Raw genomic sequence first — 24,960 nt, 5'->3', positions numbered from 1 at the left:
TATCATTGTATATAAATATGTCTCTGTCTCAACAGAGGTTTTATTTTATCCTCCTTATTCTCCCGGAGTGTAATGGGATGAAGTATTTTCTACTCCAACGAGCATAGTCACAGTATTATATCGTCATCATCGTCACCGTGTAAAAAAGATTACACACTTCGAACCGTCAACTGTGAGTAGAGTCTAAAGCGTATATGTAGTGAACTAGCATCAACTGTAAACATCAACAACTCACATCAGAGCCGATCCATCCTCTACTCATTCTCAGAAGCCTTATCTTCACGTTCACGTAGTACATAGGTATGTATACAACTAAAACAGTCTTGCTTTTTCTCTTGCTCTTGCTATTTAATCCCTGAGCCAGAGATTCTCCTTCTTATTCTATTCTATTCAGCAGAGCAATTCTTACAGCACTACTACAACAACATCGGGCGTCGCCATCGTAATCGTTTGGCATCAACTCACCGGTCTCTCGTCTCTTTCACCCCCGCTGGCATCGCCATCTCCACCGCCATCACCAACACCAACTTTTGAACATCGGTTTGTATCGAGCTCAGTTGCACTCGTGTAGTGAGCGCTTTGAGGTGCGTGCCGTAAAATATTATATTTTACCTTCCTACGCATTTAATAACTAAACAGTGTCTAATGTTATATGATTGTGGATTTTTTATAATACTGAAGTTAGCAGTCAGCTGTTAATTTAAAAAAATTTTTCAATAAATTAATTACAATAAAAAAATGCTTCTAAAAATTTTCACTTGTAATTTTTATTAATTTTTACATGTGAAACTTTTTAATTTAATTTTTTTTATAATTATTTCATTGCTATAAATATCTAAAAAAATTTTTACATCTGTCAACTTGAGTGTCATGATTTTTTTTGTGCGCTATACTTACTAATACACTCTGCAGTATAGTAAAGTAATGTAATATCATGTTTATTGTTTAATCTAATTTATTTTACTTTTTTTCACGTGCCAATTAAATCTCACAAATATTTTATTTATTTTTCAGACATTTCTTCGTATTCATTGTAATTGTAACACAGCTGCCTTTACTACCACCAGTGTGTCAGTATATAATAAATACCTATACCTAAATGTGTACGTATATGTCGATGTATACCTACCCATACCTAATACTTACCTATACCTAATACTCTATAACATAACTACGACAATACAATTCAAAGAAAAAGAAAAAGAACGTATATATAGTACTCCGTCAAGCTTCTCTCAAATAACTTTGCTAAGTACAAAGAAATTTTTTTCTGTAACCTTTTTTTTTCTTTTTTCTTTTTTTTCTTACAATCCTATTGACTTTGACACAAAGAATGCAAGGAAAAATAATTTTGTAAAAGTTAAGTGTAAGAGTATTTAAGTATATACATTGTGGGTTTTATTTTAGAATAAAAAAATTGCCAAGTGGATTGGAGTGAAATGGACAATTAAATCGAACGGTCATAGAATTATATTATTGCAATAGTAGGTACTCAAGTGTTTATTATTTATGAAGTATATAATATAACTTATTAAAGTATATATATATATATATATATATATATATATATATATATATATATATATATATATATATATATATATATATATATATATATAATACTACAGAACGGAGAGTAACAGTTATGAAATCAACGGACACGCCAGATTTAAAGTCCACATGTGCACAAGTTATGTGCCGTCTTGGTAGTTTCAAGAATTTACGGACCAGCAGCAGGCAGACGAAAATGTTATTGAAGCCGCGTAGGAGGTAAACACTGAAACTAAAAAGTGTAGAAAAATAAATTAATAAAATCATCACGGCTCGTATCGTCAAAAGACTCCATAATACATACCATTTGATTCACATGTGTGGTGTGCTTGTGTTATAACCATTTTACTTACATGTGGTGCGTAGTTTTAATTAATTAAGTGTACGCTATGACTTTTATTTTTATTTAATTTATTGATGATAATAGCATTGTTTAATTTGTGTTATTTTTTAGGATAAATAGCTTCCTTGGCCTTATTAATTACCCAAAGGTGTCTCAATGCGTTTTGATACGTTTTTTAAATGGTCTCACGTATACGTTGAGTTCCGTTGTCTTCCAACGACTCTCGAGGCCATTCAAACATCACGGCTACCTCCTTCTATTCATGTATTTCATAGTAGAATGTGACAGACACGGTGCTGCTCCTGCTCCTGCTGCTGCTGCTGCTGCTGCTGCTGCTTACTTACCAGTTTATATTTTATATTAGAGTAAGAGTGGATTGGATGCGGATAGGACTCTCGTAAATATATAACGAGTACAAGTAACGACTAACAAGTCGTAGTAGTGCAGTGGAATTTTTTTTTTTTTTTTTTTGACTTTTTTTTAAAACGCAAGATATTATTTTTGTTTTTGTTTTAATATTTCCGCTTAGTGTACATAATGTGTATGTGACGTTCACCATGTAATCGTTGGATGATTATATCTAACAGTTTTTTTTTGTTGTTACTGCTGCTGCTGATGTTGTTGTTATTATTGTTAATAGATTATAGATGAAAGTGGACGCTGATGTTGATGTTTTGTTAAATCGTGTTTTTTAGTGATAATATGAGGTATTATTGCTTATTATTTAAGACAGATATTGGTTAAAAGATAGTTGTGTTACTGTTTCTTTTATTATTTTTAATCAAGGAAGATTTATCAAGAAACGGAAACTTCAACTATATTGGCGAGGAAACGAGAGAGCGGGCTACCGCTCGCATTTCCGTGTTTGTCGCGCCAGCGACATTCAACTTTATTTAATAATGTGAGTTTTGCTTTTATTTATTTTCAAGTGTAAACATTTAATATTACGTTATTAAGTTACTTTTTTATTATTATACTAAAACGCTAACTAATATCAACATTAAACATTTTTTTTTTCTAATTTCTGTACACAGTTTGAAAAACTTTTAGTCATTTATACTATTGAAATATAATTTCAACTTTTAAAATTGAGCTGGTTATTATCGGTATATTAGACAATGACAGTCGTTTATCAGCGGCCTTGTGTCTTTTAAAGCCATCTAACACTTGAAGTATTTTGTTGAAATATTTTAAATAGAACAGGAAATAATAATTAATTTTATTTAATAGTACGTAATTAAATGTAGGTTAATAAACTTAATTTATTTAAATATAATCGATTATTAATAATAACTTGTAAGTACATAACATAAATTGTCAAGAGAATTTATGTTACTAATTTCCATTAAAAAAAAAAAAAAAATATCGCTTATTATTTGCATATTTTCTCATGGATAATAAGAGTGTATATACACAATACATATTATGCATTTAATGAATAATTAACCATATGTACTTATGTATATACACTGATTTTATTAATATTAAAATTCTTGACAATAGTTTATTTTATTATTATTTTTTACATAGTTATAACTATTATATATACTTATAAGAAAATAGAAATGTGAAACCTCATTTTTTAAAGCCTTGACACTTAATCGGCTTTTGTTTTAAGACTAATTTTTTTTTTTATTGTTTTTTTAATGCGTGTATTAATATTTAAGTAATTATGTATGGATGCGTATGTAAAATATTGAATGAATGAATGAGTAATTAATAAATAGAACATTGCAAGATAATAATAAAGCGAAAAGGATAAAAATGAGAGCACGCGGTTTACCAATTGTGCGAGCGACATTTACGAGAAAGAGAAAGCGTAAGAGAAAGAAGTTGGATTGAATGACTACACTATAAATACTATTACTAGTAGTTGTATTACTACTACTACTATTACCGGTGATTTATTATTATGTACTAATAGGCTGTTGTCTTGATCTACAACATCAACACTATTCTACTCCTTTAATGACTAAATAATAGTTCGTGGCTAAGGAGGCATGGCAAAAAATAGAAAATTTTGTTCATTAATTCATTGGCCAACGTAAACGGAAGCTACGTATAAATTAACGTATTCACTAACTAATAATAACAACAACAATAATTTAATATTAATGTATAATGTTGTAAGTAAGGAGTATGGAGTATGGAGTATGGAGTTTGGAGTAAGGATTGTAGATTGAGAATTGAGGAGTTAAGGAGGGGAGATATGTGCTTTTATATACTGGATGAGTGCCCAGAGGCAAGAGTTAATCATCAACGGGGACAAAGAAGCCAGTAAAAGCTAATCCGGTGACTATAAAACCTACGTTATAAACTTCGGTTATTTATAGTTACGTCTTTCTTCTTGGAAAAATTATTTATTTAACACATTTTATAACATTTTAGATCAACAGACTATTCTATACCCTGTTAATCTGCATACTACACTACGGAAATCCCTCAACTAATATCTTAATGAGATTACAATTATTTTTAATTCAATTTCTTTTTTACTCTATAAAATTATTCATCGCTTTGGACTTAATTGATGAACTTATTTTGATAAATTTTTATAATTATTAAAAAAAAGTTAACTCTCACAAAAATGTAAAAATAATGATAAAAATTAATGTATTTTTGATAGTTTTTAAATAATGTAAAGATAATAATAAGTTTAATTTTTAAAACGAAGTTTATTATAATGAGAAAAAAATTTGAAATATTCGAATAATTAATGATTGATAGTTTTTATATACTTGGATTTAAAAAAAAAATTACTTTGTTATATAAGCTATGATTTAGATTACATATTGTATACTTGATGCAGATAAATGATAAATGATAAAAAATTTTAAATATCTGAATGTTAATGACAAGCGATACATATAGATATACTTATTTATCTTACTTTCTGTTGATTGTTCGACGATAAATTCATAACTCAAATTCATGTCTAATTGCAAGTGAAATAACAATGTATTAATGTACTAATGAATACGCGTATTCGTAGTGGCATGACGCGACGCGTGTTTTGTAGTAACTTGAGTGTGAATGCGTAGTGATGTAAAAGAGTGAATATATATATAGTATCGAAGTATAGTAAATAATGTAAGTAAGTAAGGAAACAATGAAATTAAATTAAATTAAAAAAAAAAATTTATAAGTAAGAGAAATTTAAATTGTTACGACTCTAAGTTGTTGAGGGAAAATTCCGGTCTTATTGCAGATTTTTAAGACAAAGCAGAATAATAGAAGTAAATGAATTTTATGGAGTGTAATGTGTGGTATGTTGGATAGAATGGTTTATATTTAGTGTACATAGATCATTGTATTATTTTGTATGGGATATGGAGTATTATACAAACCGATAGCGCTCATTGTTTCTAAAATAAAAGAAAAGGAGTAAGAGTATGAGTATGAGTAGAGTTGAGTTAAGCGATGGACAAGTAAAGTGAAGAAGCACTGAGCGATGGATTGGAGTACTAGCTGGATGGTTGGATGGCTGGATGGTATATAGTAATATAAAGAAGTAAAGAGGTGCAGGGAATACAACAAGCTAACCAGTGAACGAGTCCAACGAGTAAGAGTTTAACTTGAGTAAAGTCAACGAGATGTAGTTGGGTTTGGTTGTTGTTGTTGTTGCTGCTGCTGGTGGTGGTGATGGTGATGGTGATGGCGATGCTTTATACACATCACTTGTGTGAATGTATTGCAGCTGAGTTGGGTCTGAGTTCGATGCCCCGACGACAGACAACGTAAAACACTACTGTACAGTACACTAGTATGTGGTGTATTATATACCGTGTGTACAGGGCGCCATCCCATCACTGCTAACCACCACGAGTATCAGTACGTCGACGTAGACAACGACGACAAAAGACTCTAACTCTAACTCGGGATCCACACGCACATGTGCATTCTGTTCCCACTGATTCATTATACTAATTTATTATTTTTAACTGCTTTAATATATTAAATATTCAACCTTCAAATTACACCGCTAATTTTGTAATTATTAGTTTTATTATTCGTTGCTGAATAGGACTGTAATTACTCTATGAGTCTTCACTTATTTTAGCTTTTACCGGTAAAACAAAATTATTCAAAAAGAATTTAATCTATTCATTTATTTATTTTTTGGTTTTAATTATTTTTATTTTAAGTGTGTCAAACGAAATTCTTTTGGAGTAAGATAAAATTTGATGATTCTGGATATTTAAACATTGCTAGCAATTTTGCAGTCACTATGTAACTGCTGTGACTTGTGAATTATAAATAAATAAAAATTTGCTTTATTAAATAATAATTTTTGTTAAATTGCACTGTAATTTCTTAACTATTGACGTTTTTAAAGATATAAGCTCATCCCGATGTTACATTCATCAAGAGCTTTCATTTGAGTACCCACATGCATTTTTGATATATTTTTCATATATTTATATATATAATATATATAAATATATGAAAAATTTATGTCGGTTTTCAAATGAAAGGTCTCGATGAGTGTAACATCAGGATGAGCTTATATCTTTAAAAATTTCAATAGTTCACAAGATACAAGGTGATTTCTCAATTATGTATCTAGAGACAGAAATTTCACTAAAAAAAAAAAAAAACGATTTTATCCTATGACCATCCTAGTCACAAAATTTCGCTTATTTTCTTAATAATATAGATTGAAAATAAAAAAATATTTTTTCAATTATTTTTTTTTTTATTAATGAAATTTTTTTAATTAATAATATAATAAATGATACCAGAAGTAGCAAATTAATAAAAAAAAATTGAAAATTTATTTTTTTCATCTGAACTCCAGTTAAATTTTGGAGTAAAAAATGTTGATTTATAATTTACAGCAAGTTAAAAATAACTATTACAAAAAAAAGAATTGATTAATCAATCAATGAGCGAATGATGTTCAATAAAAGTTATATGTATGTATATAAAAGTTGTTTTGACAAAGGTCAAGTATTCAAAGTATTTGAGTGTATTGGCCCAGTGGATGCCTCATTCGATTCTCCAACCGAAAAAGAATCTCCGGTATTATATATAGGTATATAAAAATGTATGAATGTATGTGTGTATAGATGTATGTATTAGCATAACTGGTTCAGTCGGTGGTGCACACACAGCGGCTGATGACGTCTTGCAATGCGGTCTCTCTTAACTTGTGTGTTAATTCCCGATACGATACACTCGTGTGGTATTCTCTGTTTTAGCCGGTTTGGCTGTCGTCTCTGACTACACACGTTTAGATTATCGAATGATATCGATAAACTTACGCAATCGACTTCCAATCACAATGCGTATTACATATATCTGTAACATACTACAAGAACAAACAGTAGTATCTTTAATCTCTGTATAAAATTGATAATGATATTGATTGAGAAATGACTAAATGACTAATGACAATAAATAATAAGAAAAATAAATTATTAAAAGCTAAGTAATGAATTAAATTAATGCATACTGAATTATTGAATGAATGTATTACAGAATGACGAGATGATTGCTCAGCTGGCGGTGATGGGCAGCGGAAGTGGCGGCAATGCTGGTGGGAGTCGTATCAGCCGTGGCGGGCTTACTTTGCACAGATCAAATTCCAGTTTAGAATTGCCCCACAGTCCAGAGCGTTCTGGACGTGTGACTGATGCTCAGCCACTTCGACGGGAGTATGGATCCCACGGTAAGTAATAATATACATTCACCATACTTGCTTTTTTATTTTTTATTTTTTTACTTACCCTTACCTTGTTTTTTGTGCCCCTATATACACACATGTTGTCAAACGTGAAAGTTGAGACATCATTTAAAAGAAGCTGCTGTGTTGTAACTCATTGATTTATTATTATAAATTGTTTTATTAACATCCAGGGAGCATCGACGTGGTCGCCGGTCAATGTAACCTACCAGGCGGGAATTCCTCAGGCGAGCACATCTTTACGATGCTTCAAGATTTCCGGAGCGGGCGATCTTCTGCGGATCGTTTGTACCCGCATCATCATCATCATCATCATCATCACCACCACCATCAACTTCATCATCACGGAGCTCTAGATTCAAGTATTTTCAATGCGGGCACGTCTACCGATGAAGTTTGTGGACCGACCTCAGCATCCAGTCCCAAAGTTAGATTAAAAATCAACCGACTTTGGGGCGGTAAAGAGAGCCCGCCTGCTGGCGTTTCCACTCCGGCAACTGTTGTGTCGAGTGATCTTGAGGAACGACATCGCCGGCGAGCATTTGTACACTACGACACCCAGTCATTGACCGCTAATCTCGGTTACGCGGCCAAGCTCCGTGGGATACTATTGGCTAGGCGTAGAAACACGGCCACTGGAGCGTCTGCCGCTAGTACTATACGAGCACCTACGCCTGACAACGAATCGCCTGAGGGCAATGAAGTCGTTGATGATCCTGGGGATGGTAAAAGCAATGATTTACTCGAGTCATGTCCATTTTTTCGGAATGAAATTGGCGGTGAAGGAGAACGCGAAGTCGCCTTGGCTAGATCACCCAGTCCTACTGTCGGTGCTCATCGGCCATCATTGTCTTATGGAGTCTCTGTACTTGAGCCTATGCCTGGGGAGACACTTTGGAAGCATACTTGTCCGTTGCGTAAACGATTATTGCCGATTGAAAGCGTCGATGAAGGAGCACGGTATTACAGAAAATACTTTTTTGGTAAGAAATTTATTTATTAGTTAAAATTATTTTTAGATGTTTTTTTTTATCTTCATAATTGAGAAATCATCTTGTATCTCGTGAACTATTGACATTTTTAAAGATATAAGCTCACCCTGACGTTACATTCACCAAGACCTTTCATTTGAGTACCCACATCAATTTTTCATATATTTTATATATTTATATATATATTATATATATGTTTATATGAAAAATATATCAAAAATGCATGTGAGTACTCAAATGAAAACTTTTGATGAGTGTAACATCGGGATGAGCTTATATTTTTAAAATATATATTATATGTATGTATATATGAAAAATATATCAAAAATACATGTAGTACTCAAATGAAAGCAAGGTTCCTAGTTTTATTAATAAGTAATAAAATTTTTGTTGGCACTAATTAATAAAAATAGAATTAAATATCCTTTATCAGATTTATTAATAAAAAAATTTTAATGCTATCTAAAAATATGTAAATTTATAGTACAATGTGGTTACTATAGTTATATATGAATTTTTATGATATTTTATAGGTAAAGAACATCAAAATTGGTTTGGTATGGATGAACAACTCGGACCAGTAGCAATAAGCATTCGCAAAGACGGAAACCACTACCGCATTATTGTTCGTACATCTGAATTACTAACTCTCCGCGGGTCAATACCCGAAGAAGCTTTAGGTTTACGAACTCACCAAGGATCTCGAATTCCAACTCGAGAAATATTAGAGCTGGTAGCTCCGGAAGTACAATTAGGATGCCTCAGATTAGGAACACCCGCAGCCGAAGAAACTCTTGCGAGATTAGATGAGCAGGGTCTCTCAAACCGTTACAAAGTCGGAGTGCTTTATTGTCGCGCCGGTCAACGGACCGAGGAAGAAATGTACAACAACCAGCACGCTGGCCCAGCATTTCTTGAATTTTTGGACACAGTCGGTCAGCGAGTAAAGTTACGTGGGTTCGAAGGTTACAAAGCTGGCCTTGATACTAGAACAGATTCGACGGGAACTCACGCTGTTGCAGCAACTCACAGAGGATCTCAATTAACATTTCACGTAGTGACAATGTTACCATTTACGCCAAATAATCGACAACAATTACTCAGGAAGCGACACATCGGTAATGATATCGTAACTATTGTATTCCAAGAGCCCGGTGCATTGCCGTTTAGTCCCCGGCGAATCAGATCACAGTTTCAGCACGTATTTATCATCGTACGTGCTATAAATCCGTGTACAGACAATACTCAGTACAGTGTTGCTGTATCACGTAGCAAAGAGGTGCCTATTTTCGGACCACCCGTGCCTCCAGATGCAACCTTTAACAAAGGAAAATCATTCGCCGATTTTATATTAGCCAAGATGATAAATGCCGAGAATGCAGCTCACCGGTCTGAAAAATTTTCTACAATGGCTACCAGGACCCGTCAAGAGTATCTAAAAGATCTAGCTGTTAATTATTTAACCACCACAATCATCGACACTGGACAGAAATTTTCTATGCTGTCATTTAGCAGCAAGAAAAAAGCACCAATAAGACCAAGACTGGCCTGTGATGCGTCCCAACGTGGTGCAATTTGCTGGCAAGTTATTTTAGAAGAGAGCAATCAAAGTACCGACTGTTATTTGGGAATCTCCGTAGACACAATCGTGTTAATTGAAGAACATTCACGGCAAACTGTATTCGTGTCACCCTGCGTTAATGTATTAGGTTGGCATGCCCAGACCAACAGTTTGAGGCTGTATTATCACCAAGGCGAGTGCATAAGTATTCACGTACGTCCAGATTATTCGGAGAGAGACGAAATAATGGAGATAGTAGCGCGGCTACGAGCAGTAACTCAGGGATCGCCAGCATCTGAGTTGTCACTTAAACGGAACTCGTTGGGGCAACTGGGTTTTCACGTTCAACCCGACGGCGTCGTTACTCAAGTCGAACCGATGGGTTTGTCTTGGCAAGCGGGTTTAAGACAAGGCTCCAGGCTCGTTGAAATTTGCAAGGTCGCTGTCTCGACCTTGAGTCACGATCAAATGGTCGATCTACTTAAAACCAGTGCCCAAGTAACGGTGACCGTTATACCGCCGACTAATGACGGGCAGCCACGTCGCGGCTGTTCGCTCCAAACGTGTCAGTATTTATCAGCTAATTATGAAACCGACTACGAGAATATAAACTCTGAAAATGTTCCGAGCCAACAAGCTGCTCAAACCAAAAGTTACGAGCGATCTACCAGTCCGCCGAGATCCAGCAATAGCTCTGGTTACGGTACTGGTTCTAGTTCGCGGTCTTTCAACGATCCAAGGTTTATCCAAGACTCTACAATGTCGTCTAATAATAGTAATATTAATATTAATAATAATAATAATAATAATAATAATAATAATAATAATAATAATAATAATAATAATAATGCGAATTCTAGTACTAGTGTCATTGCCAGTACAGTTAATAACGCTGCTGGAGCTTCTGTTAATACCAACAATCATACCGATGAAAGATGGTACGATTTGTTTGAGGCTCCTGAACAAGATGCAAGTCACCGCATTGACGGGACTCCACCACCACCTTTACCTGCTAGGTTAAAAGAACGTGAGTCTCATGATAAATCAACAACCGATCAGTTAAAACATGATTACTATTCTAAAGAATCAAATTATGTTTCACCGCGTGTCATCCATGAGAGTAATTATCAACGACTTGATGAAGCTAATCGCAGTCACAATAATAATAATAATAATAATAATAATAATAATAATAATCAAGAAGATCCAGCAGCTAATTACGCAAGAATACAAAAAGATCATTACAGGTACGGATCGAACCATGCCCATCAAAAATTATCTTCTTCAACTTCATTAGCTCAAAACCATCAAAACTCTGGTTACAATTCGAAATCAATGGTCCAGAGCAATGGGATTCGTTACAGTGAACAAGCTACCACTAATGATAATGAGCTGAGCGCTCACAGTACTTACGACAATGAAACAAGTCGTGTGTTACGGAAGCCAAAGAATGATTATGAAATTAGAGCAACTGGTAAAAATGATAATTATGAAGAATCTCGAGCTGTTGATAATAATTCTAATGATTCTAACTGTAAATATCGAGAAAGATCAGTTGGTTATGAATTTAATGCTAATGATTATGAAAGAAAAAATAATCACGATGTTATTATCAGTACACCAGATGTCAATCGTGTTAAAGCATTGGGGCTAAATTATGAAGTTAATTTATCTCGCGATGACAGTATTAATACTTCAAGTACAATAGCGTCGGGTGGTACAGTACGTGAACCAACTCATGAATTTATAATTGGAGAAAAGGTAACTTGTTTAAAGAGTAATTTACCTGAACGTGCTTTTTCCCGTAAATTAGCGCACGAGTATATGAGAAAAGATTATACGTCGTCGAGTTTGCCGCCTGAGGTGAGAATATTTGATGGAAATAATCCACCAACAATAATAACAGCTTCGGAGATACCAACAGTGCCAAGTGAAGATGAATTAACATTGAATGCATGCGAAAATTCTTCTTCTTCTTCTTCTTCTTCTGCGGTAAGAAGAACTGGTAAACATCGTCCAGGAAGCGGTAGTAGTAGTAGTAGTAGTAGTGTTAATTCTAATGCCGCTGCTGCTGTTGTTACTGCTGCTAATACCAGCCCACGGAATCAATCGCCCCGGCCTAAATCTATTGGTAGAAATCAATTGAGAAATTCTGCTAATTTAACTTCTAGTACGCTACAAGAAGATCTTATGAAATTAATAAACCCAGATTATATTGCTGATGATAATACAAAGCCTTGCAATCCTTTAAATAACAATGGTAATATTGTCAATGATGATAATTACTCAGACAATAGTAATAATAGTGAGAATTATAAAATTAATTTAGTTGACAAAAGTAATGATGTTAATAAAGTTATTGGTAATAATATAACTAATAATAATAATAATAATAATAATTGTAATAATGAACTAGAAATACAGAATAAATGTAGATCTAGAGAAAATTTATGCGGTACTTCTACGACGACATTAAGTGTATTAGCCTCAGCAAACATAAGACAAGATAATAATTCAAATTCAAATGTTAATGCCGCTTCAGAAGTTATTTTAACGAAAGCTAGACCTGCTACGGTTATTTCAAACAGTAATAACTCCAGTCCAGCACCGAGTGAAAATAAAATGACCAAGGAAGAGAGACTCTCACCTAGAGTTACTAAAACACACGTGCCTTTGAAAACAATTAATAATTTAGCTGTGAGAGATGGTAAAAATAGTATTAATGATCCTGATGAAGGTAGTAATGACTTGTGGGCTAATAGTCATGATAGTCAGAGGTTCAAACAGCAGCACAATCATGAATGGAGTAATGAGAAAATTTATGAGTCTACCAGCAGTGTTACCAGCGCTGCTAATAATTCGGTCACTGATTTACAGGGTCATCTGTCGAGTTTAGAATTAAGAGTTGCTCGGGAAACTAGAAGACGACTGTCGCTTGAAGATGAAGTCAGGAGATTGAGAGATGAAAATCGGAGATTACAGGATGAGAATCATGCTGCTGCGCAACAATTAAGACGATTTACTGAATGGTTTTTTCAAACTATTGATCATCAATAATACGTAATTATGTATTGGATTAAAATTTTATTTTATTTTTATAAATTAGATATTAATTACTTGAATTTATAGTAATAAACGTTGAAGATATATGCATGAATTATTAGGGAAGTACTATATTTAATTTAAAGAATTTTTCTTATTAAAATTATACAATATAAATGTAAAAAGATAAAAAATATGCAATTTAACTACCAACGCCGATAAAATAATGTATTGTTTTATTTTCTACTTTTGTTATAAATAGTAGATGTTATATATTTTTAATAATTATATTAAAATTATAAATTAACTTTTTTTTTTACGGACCAAACTTGTTTTTTTTTTTTTTTTTTTTTTTTTTAATCAAACGTTAGAAGTATTAAAAAAAATATCAATTTATAAAAATTGATATTTACGTATTTAAGAATGCTCATGATAAATGAATGAATTTGAAAAAAAAAAAAAAATAAATAAATATATTTCAGTACCATAATTGATGCGTTTTAACGCGCAAAAAACTGACCAAATATATTTAGTTTTCTAAGAATAAATAAATATAAATAAAATTAACAAAAAAAAATTATAAATTATTTATCTTTCGTAATAATAAATGTTTCAAATAACTATACATTTAAAAAAGTATTTGTAAACAATTAAAAATATATTTTATATATTTTTGATATTTTGGCATACATTGTATTGATAAATATTAATAATAATAATTTTTATAATTATAATTATAAATATACTAGAATATAATTAACAAATAATTAACTAGATGACTTGTAATAGCAGATCCCAAATATATAAAGTGAAGGATATTTAAAAATGTGTACCATTATAATTAGAATAATAAAATAGTTTATTGTATAATCCACAGAAAAAAAATAAGTAAAATAAAAAATAATAAAAAAAGAAAAAAAAATCATCTTGTAATTTTAATTAATGCCTTACATTTATCACTACTGTCCATTCGACAATGCAATTACATTTTTAAATTTTATTATATTTAATAATTATTGAATTATCAAGATCTCTATGGAGGACTTTTATGAATATGGATTGCATAAGGAACTTTAAGCAATTAGGAATTATTTTTTTTTATTTTTTAACAACTATTATTTAATCATCATGCTGAATTTTTTTTTTTTTTTTGTTATTAATATTATTATAGATAAATTTAATTAACTGTCGTTTATCATAATAACTATTTTCAAGTAGTGGATGGTTCTATTTTAAAAACAGCAGTCTTATCGCTGAAATTTATTTTATGAATTAGTAATATCAATAATAGTAGTAATGTAATGATAGTAAGATCTTTTCTGATCAATATTATCTATTGAAATTTTTTATTTTTAACTATTATTCATATTAATATATCATTTTAATTATTACTGATGCTGAATTCTGAAAATTTAAATATTTTTTCCTTTTATTTTAAGTACTTGTATTTATGCCTTTTAATTTTTATCTATGAGTGTTGCATTGACAATTAATTATTTATCTTCAAAAATTTTTTTTGTAAACTTTAAGCGTTCGTTTTTTTTTTTAATTTTTAATTTGTAATATAAAATAGAAAAACGGGAGACATGATCTAAAAAATTCAAATTATTAAAGCACGAAAAAAAAAAAACAAAAAATTACAGTATAAAATAAAAATTTTTCGAAATTCAATTTTTTAATTTTATATTCAGAGCTTTCAATGTAAATATTACATTCTACAATGTAATGCTTGTAAAGTCTATAATAATTACATTTGAAACTGTAATTTTTGCAGTTTTCATCACAAAGCGCCACGTTGAATTTTACACTGTAATTTTTAGTTTTATTTTTTCCATGAGGAGGTATATAAATGTGCGAGGAATATAATGCGGCAATAAAACAATCAATTTTCTATGGCACGCAATGAGTATACTCGTATTAACAATACGGAACCTCTAACGCGTTTAAAAAACAAGTTAATTGTTAAATATACTTATTAAAAATATTAATTATAATTAATGATTAATGAATAAAATGTGATGTATGAATAATGTTAATTAACAGGCCGCAATGTGATAAATAACTCTAATTTGTAATAAAATATAGAAAGAAGAAATGACAGAGTTTTACAATAAAAACACAAATAAAGTTCAATTAAACATCACACAGTCAGTACATAGTTGAAATAACTGGAATCGCAGCTTTAATTATACAAAAATACTCTTTACTGTCGATTCCACATATACATAAGTTATATCACTTAATTGCTGTGTATCATACTCTCTTAATTTTCTCTCTCACTCTTTTAAAACTTTATTCACTCACTCTCTCACTCTCTCTCTCTCTCTCCCTTTATGTTAATTATTCCATTTATTCATTTACTTATTTATAATATGTCACGTTAATTTGAATACTGAAAATGGCATTTTTTTTCATTTATTATTTTAATCTTCAATTTATTATCAACACCATGGAATTTTAAATAATTTAAAATAATATGCCCTTTTTGTACAAATACATTTGCTTACAATTATTGTAGATAATGTCTTTGTACATAATATATTTTATTAATATATGTTTAATTTTATATCATTTTCATTTTATTTTTTTAAATATTTTATTTTGACGACACAGACGCTGATCCTCAAAAACCTAGGATACATTTTTACAACAATTACACTAAAATAATTCTACTCTAATTTAATTTAATTTTTTTTTTTCTAATTATTCATTAAATATATCAACATTTCACAACCAAATGTACGTATATAGTAATTTATTAAATATAATTTTTCCTAGATTTTCAAGTACAGCCTCTATAACGTATACTAGTAATTAAACAAATGGAAACTTGTAACCGCAAATGTCCCAGTATTTATTATTTTTATAGCCATTTACTATTCATTCAATAATAATAGTTAAGATAGTAATAATAATAGAGAGTTACTGAGAGTTAATGAGGAATTTGTTTGTCATTATATTTTTTTTTTTTACGTTGCTGGCAACGTATCAGTCATATTAATAGGTATAATATCGTACAGTATATTAACAGCATCACAGCAAGATAGCGCCCTTCATTATAACATAATCATTAATCCAATTTATTTTATAAACTGATTTATATTTTATTAATATACTATTTTAATTTAATAATTTTTTTTTTAAACTTTTAAAGTAATATTTGATCTTGCAACTGATTCAAATAAACTTGGGGACACGTCTCTTTTTTTTATTATTATCTTCTTAATAAAATATGTAGTACACCTCATACATTTAACAGTATATCGTACAACAACCCGTTTAAAATATTTTTTTCTTCTTCAATATATATATATATATATATATATATATATATATATATATATATATATATATATATATATATATATATATATTTATATATAATATATTTTTTTAAATTATTTGTTATTATATATTTGCTTTAAATTGTAAGTCTGCATGGAGAACGATTTAAATTTAATTACGTTGATTTAATTACATAAAGATATGAATAGAAAAAATTTTTTAAATAGTTTAATAGTATCCCGTTTATAGCAAATTGACTTGAACATTAATATATCATATAATTTAACTTCTCGCGGTCTTGGGAGGGATTAAGAATTTATAATATTAAGTAAATTGAGTGCAATAATTAAAAATAATAATAATTTAGAATTAATAAAAAATAATTGGATTAATTATAATAATTATGGATATAAATATAGTAATAATTAAAAAAAAAAAAAAAAAAAGCGTAGTGCAAAAGTTTTAAGCGCAACAAGCGTAACTTTCAAATGCTAAGCAATTGCAAATAAAATAATTTATAATTAATAATTATCAAAATAAAAACCCACGCAAGAATAAATATTAAATATTTTTTAATTTAATTTGATTTCATTCACGATATATATATATATATATATATATATATATATATATATATATATATATATATATATATATATATATATATATATATATATAATTCAATTTAAATAAACGAAAAAAAAAATCTAAATGACTCGAAATAATTATAATTAAAAATAATTTGCACGTAGGGAGCGGAATGTTTGAATTTATCTTCACTAGAATTAAAAAAAAAATTTTTTTGACTCACTTTTTACCAAGACTCTACACCTCCCATCAACGACAATAATTTACAGTAAACAACTAGCGTATTAATCAATATATAATAATCGAATAACATTGGACGAATTAATAGAAATATAAATATAAATAATAATAATAATAATAATAATAATTACAATTTATAAATAGGGATTGAGTCTATGAATAATATCAATAAATGACATAGACGGCAAATAGTTAAATTAATTATTTAAATAATGCCGATTTAAAAAAAATATATATAAATATTTTTATGTATATATATTTATATCTTTAAATTATCAATGATCATTTAACTGTCACGACAACGTTAGGCGAATTATAAATATATAATCAATTTATTTTTTATATTTATAATTTTTCTTTTTTTTTTTAATACTAAGTTTCGTAAGTATTTTTTGATGAAACTTTTTTTTTTTTGTCAAAAAAAATGACAAGTAGCGCGCGATGTAAATAAACAAAAAAGATACAAGGGAGATTTGTACTCTTCTACTTACGTTTAATACCACCTAATGTACTTATACTAAATGAATTAAAATATTATTTTAACTTTCACTTGATCTATACAAGTGAAAAAATCTGATCAACCGATAATATATATTTATAAAATATAAGATCTAATGCTTTTTATATTAACTGGCAAAAAAAAAGTAATCAAAAAAGAGAAAATTTTTAGTTGTTTAACACCATTATATAAGTAAATATAACTATAGTATTAAAACAACTATGTTGATTGGAGCTTTTGCGCAAGAGTCGGCTAAACGATCCAATAAAATTACATATTTATATTTATATATCTATGAAGGTATATATATATATCTAAGTTATGGAGAGTGAATTTCTGTGTCAAAAGAAAATAATTATAACTTAAAAATATAAACAAAAAATTATTACTCGCGACGTGTCCTCTTTGGACGTTGATGTAATCCAATATCATCATTGCCCCTGGTTTTTTTACCAATCTGCACTTGACTCTGTGCTGTTAATTGTAATGAAATAGCATGTGTATTTAATTTTTCAGCTAATAATAAATCTTTTAGTCCTTTCATTTTTTCACTATACAATGTAATTTTAGGACTATCGTTTTCCGAGTCTATTTCGACTTCTGGGTCGAAACTCTCTTGTGATGTGGAAGGTGTAGGCGGTAGTGAGTTATCTTGTGGTGCAACAAATGGCTCACCATCACCTTGTAACAAGTAATCACGATTTAATATTTTTTCACTGCATGCTGCTGTCAAAGCCTGTATACTTGGATGCATCGGCGCTGTGTTGTTGGATGGTACTTTTGATTCTAGCTTGGCTATCAAATCACGCGCAACATTGTTGCGTTCTTTAGTCTTGCAATAATTGTTATTGTTATTATTATTATTATTATTATTATTATTATTATTATTATTATTAATATTATTATTACTATGATTATTATTATTATTATTATTATTATTATTATTATTATTATTATTATTATTATTATTATTATTTATAGTATTATTATTACTGACTGATGTATTATTATTATTAAGAAACCTATCATCGGGACTAGCTTCACGTCGCGATCCAGTATCGTCGTCGTGTTTGCTGTAAGTCACTGGTTCATCATGGCACTCAATAATAACTTGTGCCCGAATACTAGCATCGAATTTCGATATTGTATTTACCAATGGTCTTGCCCAACCTATATGAAGTACGGGTGTGTTTGCTCCCTCCTCCCACTGACATATTCCATCATAAAAGCGAAGTAAATACGCAAAACAACGGGGCTGCCGCAATAATCGTTCATCTGCTCTAACTGTGTGTGGTATTAATTCATTGGCTATTTCCAATAACTCTTTATATATTTCACTGTCGTCGCGTGAATAATCATACCTATTGAATAAATATAAATGTTATTAAGGATTTAAATTAAATAAAAATAATATCAGGCAAATAATATTTAAACGGTTGACCGGTGTTGCAGAACAACTCTATCAAAGTTAATATAAATAAAGGTAATAAATTTATAATGTTATTTATAAATGTATGAACTATTAAATAAGTAAATAAATGAACATAAAAATTACTTTCGTAAAACGTCAGCAGCGTCTGCCCAAGATGCTAAAGCATTTGCGTGTAGCCCATGTCGGTACAAATATCCCCCTTGATACGTGTATGGATAAACATGAGCATTACCATAGTATTTTCTCGCCGACTTAATAGCTTCCTGTGGATAAGAAAAAAAAAAGGAACTAGCAAAAAAACAAAACATTTAAAGATGGAATAAAGAAGTAGAAGTAGAAGTAAATAAAACAAATGAACCCATCTGCCGGATAATTAAGAACTAAATTCACCTGGAAGAGAACAATAGCCGGCGGTCTACCAGGTGTAGGAGCAGCTTCCTCTAAATCACCCAAGTTTCCCAGTGCCATCGGGTACTTAGCCAAGTATCCCAAGTCATAGAGTAGCCACAATAATTCTTGCTGCAGTAATGCAACCTCTGCAGCATCCGCAGTTGCACTTAAACTTGGATTTATCGCAGATACTATTGTTGCGACTTCCATCGCTCTGGTACAAACAACAGCATTCCCATTGACGTATAACCAGGAGCGTGACGCAACACCTGCTTCTACCGGCTGTCCACGTTTATCCTCATTCCCTTTACCTATATATTAAAACATAAATTTTTATTTTATTGCGTTTTAATTTTTTTTATTTTTATTTTATGTCAACAACTACGTCAGTGCCACGTAATAATTTTAGCTGTATAGTCGTGTTGTAGTAATAAATTTAATAATAAATATAAAAATAGCTTAGATAGGGTTTAGATAAAAAAATAAAAAATATATTATTATTATTATTTAAATTTAAATTTAAATAATGACGATATTCGTAATGTATAAATGTAATACATACCATGCCACGTAACCTCGACAGTTTCACTACCATCCTCACCACAAACAACCCATGCATGATCCTCAGACATAGCAAGATGTACATCTTTGAATCCCAATGCTTGACAGCCAGCAACAACCGCAAATGCAACTCCAAAGCAGTCAAGTTTATTAGCGGTCAAATAACTATACAAACTTTGTAAATGAGCACGATCTTTGTAATAACTTCTTGTCAATGAATTCCAAATAACATCTGATACACGTTTAACAAGCTCTCTTGATGCGTATTTGCTATCATAGAGCGTTAAATCAATTGCGCCTTTTATTATTGCATGAAATTTAGTGTAGAGTGCTTCAGCAATATGAAATTCAAGAGCTGGTAATTTTGGTTCATCGTAAATAGTATTCTCCGGTGACGCTACTGTACGATTGCAAGTTAATGAATTTTCAACAGCTCCAACAAGTATCGACAGCAGCGTTAAATCTGGTTCACTGTTATTGTTTGACAGCTGCTTTTCAAATATTTGTACAATAGATGATATACTTCGTACGGGAAATAATGCTTTGTCCTCGTCTTGTAAGCCCGCCATAGCCATGGCTCGGTTACGGCTGTTGTTTTACAGTCCACCGAAGCCAGAGCTGCTTATTTATTTAATTAAATATATTTACTTTGATTAATAATTAATACAGTACCTATAACTTGAATATTAGATTTATTTATGTATACACTTTGTTTTAATTAATACTTCACTTAGCTGATGTGATCAGTGACTTGAGACTAGTGACGACTACTACTTATACTAGAATTGTGAATTTTGACTGTACCTGTGTCTACTCTCGACAACTCTCTTTAGTCTCTTTAATTACTTATGCTCCAACTCCTAACATACTACTAACATACAACCAACAACCAACAACTCAAACTTTAAATTATACAGTTATGCTATTATATACGTTACACTGTATTCTATATTGCGTTGCACTTTCTGCTTCTGTTTACTCGCTCCAACTTCCCGCTGCTGATATTTTTCCATCAACTGCTGCTGCCTCCATCACACTCTAAGCCGACAACGCAAAAGCTTCTACTCCGTTCTAGAATTCTATAGTCTGACTCACTCTGCGATGCTCTGCGCCTGCCGGTTTTACTTTTTTAACCGCAAACCGAGTGACGCTCGAGTTTTGCCGATTTGTCACGAACTAACTGTTTCACTTTTATACTATAGGTTGAAAAAACATCATTATATATCATCAATTTATCATATTGTGGTCCAGGTGTTTTGTAGTAACCTCGTTCATTACCGGTTACTTTAATCCAATAACTAAAAAAATGACAGCTTTTGAAGGTGACGTATATAAATGATGTTAATTAATTTTTTTTACCCCAATTTTTCAATTACTTATTTTTTTTTTTTTAATTTTAGAAATGGGTGTAATGCCTGAGTTGGCGAAGGCAACTGAGGATATTGAATGGACGTGAGTTTATTTTATTTTTGAAATTCCACGATTGACAAATTATTATGAAAATTAACTTAGCAGATAGTTGATAATTTTTAGAATTTTTGTAATAAATAAATTATGGCAAAAAAAAATTGACATTTAGAAATTTTAAAAAACTACAAATACAATTTTTTTTAAATAATTTTTTGGAACAAATTTGTTTGTTAAAATAAAATAAAAAAATTGTCAAGTGACAGCTAACTTTAATGTCATCGAATTATCATATCAAAATTATGAAAATTAATTTACCAAATTCTATTTTTTAATTTTTTCAACAAATAAATTATGGCAAAAACAAATTTTTTTTTTAATTAAAAGTTTTTTAAAAATTATTTTTTGGAACAATTTGTTAAAAAAATTAAAAAATCTAGCTTTAAAAAATTGCAAATGTAATTTTTTTGAAAATAATTTTCTTAATTTAGTCTATTTAAAAAAAATAAAAAAATTATTAAATTTAATTGGGTTGTTGATTGATTCATAGATTGCCCACGGATATACAAGCAGAAGCGATACCACTGATTTTAGGCGGTGGAGATGTTTTGATAGCAGCTGAAACTGGGAGTGGAAAAACCGGAGCATTTTGTCTGCCGATAATTCAAATTGTATGGGAAACTTTGAATGACATATCGATGAGCAAAGGAGCAAGTAAATCTGGTAAACGGGCTGTCTCTGCGACCTGGGGACTCAGTCTTTTTGATCGCGGGCGCGCGATGGCGGTTACGCCCGATGGCCTGAGATGTCAGAGCCGCAAGCCACGAGAATGGCACGGCTGCAGAGCTAATAAGGGTGTCCACGGTAGTGGTAAATATTATTATGAAGCTACTGTTACTGATGAAGGACTTTGTCGTATTGGATGGTCCACATCTCAAGTAATAAAATATTATCACTTGCTTAATTCCAGTTATTATTTAGCATTAGTAACGCGATATATCAGTTTGTAATATATTTTTATCTTTTTCAATTATTCCAGGCTAATTTAGATTTAGGAACAGATCAATTTGGGTTTGGATTTGGAGGAACCGGAAAAAAATCAAATTCAAAGCAATTCTCAGACTATGGAGAAGCATTTGGAATGCACGATGTTATTGGCTGTTACCTAGATTTGGAAAGAGGAGAAGTGAGATTTAGCAAAAATGGTTTAGATTTGGGAAAAGCATTTGACTTGAATAGTCAACAAAAAAACGAAACATATTTTCCGGCGGTGGTATTAAAAAATACAGAAATTTCATCTAATTTTGGGGCTCAGCCTTTTAAACATCCACCGGCTAATAATTTTGTCGCTGTATCAGCTGCTCCAAAAGAATGTCAAACTGAAATTGCTGATACAAAACCAAGTCCAAATGCACCACAAGCACTTATTATTGAACCTTCACGTGAACTTGCTGAGCAGACTTTCAATCAAATTCAAAAGGCAATTATTAAATGTCAATTGTGAATTTTAAATTGTAAATTGTAATGACTATTGAGTGTATTTAATTGTGTTTTTTTTTTTCTTTAGTTTAAAAAGTACTTGAAGGATCCAATGGTCAGAGAACTGCTGGTGGTGGGTGGAGTACCAGCCAAACAACAGATCGCTGCGTTAAACTCGGGCATTGATATTGTTGTTGGTACGCCAGGACGGCTGGAGGATTTAATTCAAGGCGGATATTTGTCCCTGACACATTGCAGATTCTTTGTACTAGACGAAGCTGACGGGCTACTTAAGCAAGGATTTACAGAACTGATTAATAAATTGCATCGACGGATACCGAAGGTTACGTCTGACGGCAAGAAGCTCCAGATGGTTGTTTGTTCTGCTACTTTACATTCCTTTGAAGTTAAAAAAATGGCCGTAAGATTTTTAACTTAAATCTGAAAAAATAAATTGAGATAAATTAATTAATCAAGCTTTTAGAATTAAATTATAATATAAACATATTTATTGTTTATTAGGAGAATTTAATGAGTTTTCCAACGTGGGTTGATTTGAAGGGCGAAGATGCTGTTCCTGAAACTGTTCATCATGTTGTAGTGATGGTTGATCCTCAAAAAGACAAATCATGGTACAATTTAAGGTCTCATATTTTAACTGATGGAGTACATCATAGAAATAATATAAGACCAGGGAATATTACAGCCGGTAAATTATTTTTTATATAATATATATAAATATTTTTGAATTATTTAAGTGGCTATTCCTCTTAATTGGATTTTTTTTTTACTTAGAAACTCTGTCGGAAGGAGTGAAAATCATGAAAGGCGAGTACTGTATCCGTGCCATCAAAGAACACAAAATGGATCGCTGTATAATTTTCTGTCGTACAAAATTAGATTGCGATAATCTTGAAAAATATTTCCGACAAGTTGGTGGTAATGAATTTTCTTGCGTGTGTCTTCATGGCGATCGAAAACCTCCAGAGCGTAAAGCTAATCTGGAAAAATTCAAAAGACAAGAAGTTAAATTTTTAATTTGTACTGATGTTGTTGCTCGTGGTTTGGATATCACTGGATTACCTTTCAGTAAATTTATTTATTTATTATTGTCACCAAAAAGTTTTTCCGTAATTGATATAATAATTATTTAATTTTTTATTTTAGTGATCAATGTTACACTGCCCGATGAAAAATCAAATTATGTCCATCGAATTGGTAGAGTAGGTCGTACTGGGAGAATGGGCTTAGCTATTTCATTAGTTAGCTCAGTGCCGGAAAAAGTTTGGTATCATGGAGAGTGGTGTCCAAGCCATGGGCGCAATTGTAGTAATACCAATTTAACACTTCAAGGTGGATGTTGTACATGGTACAATGAACCACAGGTAAATTTCATTTTTTATTTAATAAATTTGAAATTTAAAATTGAAAATAAAAAATCTAATTAGTTGAAAATTTGTAAATATTTTTCAGTATCTCGCTGAAATTGAAGAACATTTAAATATAACGATTGAACAAATAGGGCCAGACTTAAAAGTCCCATTGAATGAATTCGATGGTAAAGTTACTTATGGTGAAAAATGCATCAATAGAGGTTTTAATTACCAAAATCATGTTCAACAAATGGCTCCAATTGTCGCTGAGCTTGCCACATATGAATCCAAAGCACAATTATACTATCTGAAAAAACATTTCGCCATGCGTTAACTTATTATTTAAAATTTATATTCAAGTAATTAATGGTATCATCGACTAATTATCTTTATAAATATTGATATTAAATTGTCATTTTTTAGAGTGAGTCGCTTAATAATAATCTTTAAAAATTAATTATATGTGTCTTGATAATTACCTATAACATGTATATTTTCCTCTAATAATAATTTCCCGTTACAGATACCATA

At 30.6% G+C, this 24,960-nt stretch overlaps 3 protein-coding genes across 10 annotated transcripts; 2 read left to right on the top strand and 1 right to left on the bottom strand.

Moving 5' to 3' along the window:
* Nucleotides 1–74: 74 nt before the first annotated feature.
* On the top strand, nucleotides 75–13,510 carry LOC141529808 (uncharacterized). 8 transcript variants are annotated; one of them, XM_074246516.1, is made up of 9 exons: nucleotides 77–300; nucleotides 412–584; nucleotides 1,015–1,103; nucleotides 1,408–1,484; nucleotides 1,629–1,770; nucleotides 2,681–2,795; nucleotides 7,376–7,565; nucleotides 7,754–8,563; nucleotides 9,106–13,510. In XM_074246516.1, the coding sequence occupies exons 5-9, from the start codon at nucleotides 1,646–1,648 to the stop codon at nucleotides 13,188–13,190; spliced, it is 5,325 nt and encodes a 1,774-aa protein (XP_074102617.1). In that variant the 5' UTR covers nucleotides 77–300; nucleotides 412–584; nucleotides 1,015–1,103; nucleotides 1,408–1,484; nucleotides 1,629–1,645; the 3' UTR covers nucleotides 13,191–13,510. The 8 variants fall into 8 exon arrangements, with proteins under 8 accessions (XP_074102613.1, XP_074102617.1, XP_074102616.1 ...); XM_074246515.1 differs by having other exon boundaries at nucleotides 412–926; nucleotides 1,015–1,070; XM_074246513.1 differs by having other exon boundaries at nucleotides 412–926.
* A 3,652-nt stretch (nucleotides 13,511–17,162) lies between these two features.
* Nucleotides 17,163–21,266, bottom strand: Mnn1 (menin 1). Its single transcript, XM_074246291.1, has 5 exons — nucleotides 20,975–21,266; nucleotides 20,172–20,788; nucleotides 19,610–19,920; nucleotides 19,343–19,482; nucleotides 17,163–19,148 (listed from the first exon to the last, which is right to left on the bottom strand). Exons 2-5 carry the CDS (start codon nucleotides 20,743–20,745, stop codon nucleotides 18,173–18,175), a joined length of 2,001 nt encoding a protein of 666 aa, XP_074102392.1. The 5' UTR covers nucleotides 20,746–20,788; nucleotides 20,975–21,266; the 3' UTR covers nucleotides 17,163–18,172.
* Nucleotides 21,267–21,383: 117 nt separating this feature from the next.
* Nucleotides 21,384–24,886, top strand: Ddx1 (ATP-dependent RNA helicase Ddx1). Its single transcript, XM_074246290.1, has 9 exons — nucleotides 21,384–21,492; nucleotides 21,571–21,622; nucleotides 22,128–22,515; nucleotides 22,617–23,057; nucleotides 23,145–23,477; nucleotides 23,579–23,765; nucleotides 23,852–24,145; nucleotides 24,224–24,441; nucleotides 24,530–24,886. The coding sequence occupies exons 1-9, from the start codon at nucleotides 21,477–21,479 to the stop codon at nucleotides 24,761–24,763; spliced, it is 2,163 nt and encodes a 720-aa protein (XP_074102391.1). The 5' UTR covers nucleotides 21,384–21,476; the 3' UTR covers nucleotides 24,764–24,886.
* The last annotated feature ends 74 nt before the right edge of the window (nucleotides 24,887–24,960 follow it).

This window comes from Cotesia typhae, unplaced genomic scaffold (assembly GCF_013202065.1).
Source record: "Cotesia typhae breed Kobodo isofemale line unplaced genomic scaffold, CoteBio_Ctyphae contig_48, whole genome shotgun sequence".
Classification (NCBI taxonomy): Eukaryota; Metazoa; Arthropoda; class Insecta; order Hymenoptera; family Braconidae; genus Cotesia; species Cotesia typhae.
This window is presented reverse-complemented; position numbering and strand designations above follow the sequence as displayed.

Coding starts and splice junctions, on each gene's coding strand:
- LOC141529808 (XM_074246512.1), top strand. CDS start 1,646: ATGAAATCAACGGACACGCCAGATTTAAAGTCCACATGTGCACAAGTT. Junction 1,771..2,680: donor TTATTGAAGCCGCGTAGGAG/GTAAACACTGAA, acceptor TTTTTAATCAAG/GAAGATTTATCAAGAAACGG. Junction 8,564..9,105: donor TTACAGAAAATACTTTTTTG/GTAAGAAATTTA, acceptor GATATTTTATAG/GTAAAGAACATCAAAATTGG.
- Mnn1 (XM_074246291.1), bottom strand. CDS start 20,745: ATGGCTATGGCGGGCTTACAAGACGAGGACAAAGCATTATTTCCCGTA. Junction 19,483..19,609: donor CGGCTATTGTTCTCTTCCAG/GTGAATTTAGTT, acceptor TCTTATCCACAG/GAAGCTATTAAGTCGGCGAG. Junction 19,149..19,342: donor GCTGCTGACGTTTTACGAAA/GTAATTTTTATG, acceptor TTTATTCAATAG/GTATGATTATTCACGCGACG.
- Ddx1 (XM_074246290.1), top strand. Junction 23,766..23,851: donor ACCAGGGAATATTACAGCCG/GTAAATTATTTT, acceptor TTTTTTACTTAG/AAACTCTGTCGGAAGGAGTG. Junction 24,146..24,223: donor TATCACTGGATTACCTTTCA/GTAAATTTATTT, acceptor TTTTTATTTTAG/TGATCAATGTTACACTGCCC.